General features: G+C 29.7%; 1 protein-coding gene across 1 annotated transcript in view; it reads left to right on the top strand.

The window, feature by feature from the left end:
* The first annotated feature begins 407 nt into the window (after nt 1-407).
* Nucleotides 408-5,605, top strand: part of LOC105620166 (nuclear pore complex protein Nup98-Nup96) — a 41,194-nt gene continuing 35,996 nt past the window's right edge. The window contains exons 1-5 of the mRNA XM_012201672.1: nt 408-438; nt 1,411-1,635; nt 2,217-2,456; nt 2,539-2,739; nt 2,815-2,898. Coding sequence (XP_012057062.1) covers nt 408-438; nt 1,411-1,635; nt 2,217-2,456; nt 2,539-2,739; nt 2,815-2,898 — 781 coding nt within the window. The remainder of the gene's footprint in view (nt 439-1,410; nt 1,636-2,216; nt 2,457-2,538; nt 2,740-2,814; nt 2,899-5,605) is intronic.

The following is a 5,605-nucleotide window of genomic DNA, read 5'->3' as shown; positions in this document are numbered from 1 at the left end:
ATATACTACTACGTAGTTTTACGTTTAATTACTATACTCTATATATATATATATATATATNTATATATATATATATATATATATATATATATATATATATATATATATATATTACAGAATGTTATTAATGGTTTGATTATGTTTGTAAAAACATTAATCATTGAAGATATTGTAAAGTATGATTCTTGAATTGATAACATTAATCAGTGTGATAATAGAATTCTTGATTAATGTAGCAATTTACATTTTTTTCTAGAATACATAATATGTGCTAATTATAACATAACAATTACATAAATAAATTATACGTTAATATAAAAAAGTTGTTTTGTACAGAGGTAATCTTAATTTATTTTTATTTCAGGTGGAATCTGTAATAAGATTCTGTAATTTACTTAATATTAAATATGTTTGGACAAACTGGAAATACATCATTTAGTAAGTACATTACACAAGATGTTCTGAATTTAAATTGCTGAACTTCAGAAACGTGTAGAGAATAGATAAATTAAAAAAAAAAGTTCTTTAGAGATATGCTCATTTTTGCTTGTTATTGAGATTTGTTTAGAAAATCGCAAAACATAATGTTCGGAATATTATTATTTTCAAAGTGGAATATTATTATCAAAGCGGAGTATTATTATTTTTGTACAGTCAGTCACAGAAAAGTTACAGTTTTTTTTTAAATGGGTTTTAGAATGTACTTATCGATCTATTCTTATTAGTGAATAAGAACTAATCGCTCGGTGAAGCAAGCTGCATTCTGAAACTTATGAAAAAAAAAGTGCAGCCTTTCTCCCTTTCTGTGATTAGCTGTATGACTTCAGAGGTAGAGTGCGAGAGTATGTGCGTTGATTTCTAGACATAAAAGCGCCAGATTGGCAATTGACTGTGTTTAGCAGAGAAAATTAATCAGCGCTTAGTGATTCTTTAATATGATTGGTTATCTTTAATTCTTTGCTGGATCTAAATATAGGAATCAATTACATCAAAGAATCACTAAGCGCTAACTGATTAGTTTTATCTACTGAACGCAGCCATTACACTGACCAGATCAATGCATTTAGCTGCAACATAAGCTATCCATACTATATGCAATGCGTGTAACTATTGCAAGAGGCCAACATTTTGAGTAATATCTGCATTAGACAAGTGATAACATGAATAAATAGTATGTGAATGAATAAATAATAAATACAAAAATGAAAACTCTTTGTTTTTTTTTGCAATTTTCTTCAAAATGAAACAAGCATATCTTTAAAGGATTTTTTTTTTAGTTTTGATCCCCTTCACTTGCCCGAAGTTTGGCCATTTAAATTCTGAACATCATGTATATGTAAATATTATTTAAGAGATTTATAATTGAGAATTGTTTTAATATATATTTTGAAATATGTATTTACTCTTAAGGTGGATTTAGTACAGCGACGCAAAACAGTCCGTTTGGGCAATCTGCATTTAGTAAATCCATTACTACAACAAGTTTTGGTAGTGGCGCAACACCCGTCTTTGGTAGTAGCAATACTTCATCACTCTTTAGTTCTAAACCCACAGGTTCTACCACAGGTGGCTTGTTTGGAAATACCACAACACCACCGGCATTTAGACAACCAACTAACACTCAGTCTTTTGGAGGTAGCAATTTATAAATTTATTGTTTTATTTGCATGCAAATCAACTTAAAAAAATATTTTTTTGTATGTATATATTTTCCTACATGTATTTATGCATATGCAAAATATGCAATATACACACATCTGAAACATTCTAATCATTCATTATATAGAAAACATTTCACAATTTAAGGATTGCTCGAAATATTTTATTATACAATATTTGACAATAATTTTTGTGAATTATTCATATATTTCAAGAATTATTTATATATTTTAAAAAGGTAACAAAGCATAAAAAAATAATTAAAAAGTTAAATTGATTTATAAAATTTCAAAATGATTTTATATCCATTATTTTATTATTTTATTATTTTATTATTTTATTATTTTATTATTTTTTGTAGTATAAAACATTTTTATTTAACTATTTTATACACTAAAATTTATTTTATAATGGTAGCAGGTAGCTTCTTTAAATCAATAAATATAAGTATTAAATCAGTAAATATTAATGTGATTAGCAAACAAATCTAATTTGATTTACTGATATTTTATATTATACATTATTAAAGCCTGACAAATGCTTTTTTATTTTTACAGGTTTTGGAACAACAAATACAAGTACCAATCTTTTCGGCACCCAACAAAATGCTGGTACAAATCTTTTTGGTACAAGTACAGGGACTTCGGCATTTGGTCAAGCGAACAAACCTGGTTTTAACTTTGGCACAACATCTGGAACTAATCTATTTGGACAACCACAACAGAATGCACAGCAAACTACTCCATTCGGTCAAACCAATACTACCACAAATACAAATCTTTTTGGTACAACCACAGGTAGATCATGAGCGCAACTATGTATATATAGTTAAGTTAACAATACTTAAAATTTTAAGCACTTTGATTTCTCTCTGAACAGGTTTTGGCAATACTAACCCCACTACTATACCAGCTGGAACCGCTGTAAAATTCACACCTGTCATTACAACTGATTCTATGTCAAAAAATGGAATATCACACAGCATTTCAGCCCGTCACTGTTGCATTGCATCTATGAAGGAATATGAATCTAAATCATACGAGGAGTTACGTTTTGAAGATTATCAACTTGGAAGAAAAGGTACATTGTATATTGATTCATTATTTCAACGTAAAATATTTTTTGATTTTTTTCTTTTTTTCTTTTTTCAAACAGGTCCACAAACAGGTCTTTTTGGGACATCGGCGCAGACATCACCGTTTGGTAGCGCAGCAGCTGGTACTAGCACAACTGGAACAGGTAAGTTACGATATAAAATTTATTAACTAAATAGGAATATTTATATTGACTCATAAAATCCCAAAAGACCATTATGCACTTTTCTGTTTTAAATCCTTGTAACTTAAAAATTTTAATCAAAATTTTTAGGCCGCGTAATTGGTATTTAAATATAAAAAGAGTTCTTTCTGAAAATCAAGTCAGAAATGGAATGGAGAGATGGGATCTAGAGAAAAATATATAAAGCTTGAAAGTGCAATTAAGAGTAAGAGTGATTTCTTTTGTATTGAAATATTTAAATAATATAAAATAGTCAAAGGACTCTTAAATATTCAATAACAATATAAATAGACAAATAAGAGTGGATTTTTTAAATTGTGGGCGTAAAGATTAAGAGTTAAATACATATTAGGTGTACAACTTTGCTTCCGCCGTTTTCTTATAGATGGCTTTAGCGGTAAGTGGTGATCGAAATAAATAGATCATAGACGTCATACAATAAACTTGGTCATCTGTCAACATAACCCCATAGAAACATTAGTCGATTTGTGTCTGCATCATAAAGTTATTCTCGATTGAAAATATCAGTTTACGAGCTAAATTCTCGTCATTTGCGGGAGGTTTTAATTTTTTGCTTCAATATGAAGAAATCTGCGACTGAGACTCATCGAATGCTCTCAAATACTTATGGTGAAGCCGCTATTAGTGAAAGAACGTGTCGTGAGTGGTTTCAACGCTTCAAGAATGGTGATTTTGATGTCCAAGGTCATGCTCTGTATTTGATGGGACCAGCTCGGCGTAGTGTATTATGAAATGTTAAAACCGACTGAAACAATCACAGGCGATCGGTATCGAACGCAATTGATGCGTTTGAGCCGAGCATTGAAAGACAAACGGCCGCAATACAACGAGAGACACGATAAAGTGATTTTGCAGCATGACAATGTTCGAAAGTGGTCAAGACATACTTGGAAACGTTGAAATGGGAAGTCCTACCTCATCCACCGTATTCTCCAGACATTGCTCCCTCTGACTATCACTTGTTTCGATCAATGGCACATGGCCTGGCTGATCAGCACTTCCGGTCTTATGAAGAAGTAAAAAATTAGATCAATTCGTGGATAGCCTCAAAAGACCAGTTTTTTCGACGCGGGATTCATACGCTACCCGAAAGATGGGAGAAAGTAGTGGCCAGTGATGGACAGTACTTTGAATCATAAATGTATAACCAGTTTTTTACAATAAAGCCTCGAATTTCGGAAAAAAACGGCGGAAGCAAAGTTGTACACCTAATACATAATGGAAACTAGAAATATTATACATGTCTCAGCTCTTATATTGAGCCATCTTCAAATATTATCCTCCTCTCGTTTTAGTTACCATTGTCAAAGAGATAAAAACATGATATAATGTGTTCCAATTTATGTAGCGATCTTGATGACTATTACATGGAAGATGTCCGATACTTACAAATGATTAGATGGTCGATTGTTACGGAATTTTATGATATTCATCATGATTGCAGTTATTGTTTCGTAGGATGAACATTTCGTCAAAATCATTATTTAAAAATGTATAAAATATAATGATAAAAAATCAGATAGTGACGATAAATATACTTCACAGTCCGTATGAGAACAAATTAATTTTATGCAAAGAACGAATCCTCCAGAAATATTATTTTAACGTTATGTTAACGGCACGGCAGACTGTCATTATCTCAATGATGGCCCTCGCGAGTGTTGACGCAATGTGATTTCTGCCTAGTGCTCTGAATATCAACATGAAGAAATTCAAGTAAGCGCGGGTAATAATTAGTATATAATATCTTCAAATTTGTAATTTCTTGGTTGTTGAATATAAATTTATATATTAGATTCTTATTTGCCCTAGATTGATTGTATTTATTATTTATTTATATAAAATAATTATTTATTATTTATTATATATAAAAAGTCCTTTATTATCATTAATTTTGTATTTTACTCAAAAGTAGACAAAAATGTTTATTGAATACGTTTTAGTAAAAAAACAGAGATCACTTATCTTTCTTCATTTCCACTTGTAATCTTTATATCTTTTTTTCTAAACATTTCATTTTATTATCGATTAGATTTTTGAAAAGGGCCACTATTTTTATACTTAAATATCAATTACAATCTAAAAATTGATTAGAACTCGAGTTACAAGAATTTAAGATAGAAAAATATGTTGATGTTTCTTGGGACTTCAGGGGATCTTAAAGTGAAGTCCGAATTCCAACGAGATTGTTATTTTACCAATAAAATGCGACACATCGACATATCTTTGAGTGCAATACTTCAATACTTCAACAACTCACTGAACGCTCAGTGAGCGATTGTGCCAGAGACACTAATAAAAGATTGGTAAAAATGACCTAATTTTTGATTAGTTGGATGAAATGATCAGTAGTCAATCTGTGATGACTAAGCATGCAAAAGAAAGGGAAACAGAAATGCAAATATGCATTTTAATATTACACTTATATTTAATATGTAATATCACTGCAAAATGTCTATATAAATGACTATATGAATCATAATGACATAGCTATGAATAAACAATAAAAACATATATATATATTAGGGAAAAAGTTCGTGGCGTTTTTTAATGCCATCTAACGGGAAAAACGAAAAACTTTCCTATACCTAATATATATGTATATAATATATATATATATATATATATATATATATATATATATATA

The sequence above is a fragment of the Atta cephalotes genome (genome assembly GCF_000143395.1).
Source record: "Atta cephalotes unplaced genomic scaffold scaffold00024, whole genome shotgun sequence".
Taxonomy (NCBI): Eukaryota; Metazoa; Arthropoda; class Insecta; order Hymenoptera; family Formicidae; genus Atta; species Atta cephalotes.
The sequence above is the reverse complement of the archived record's forward strand: the minus strand, read 5'-3'. Positions and strand labels throughout refer to the sequence as shown.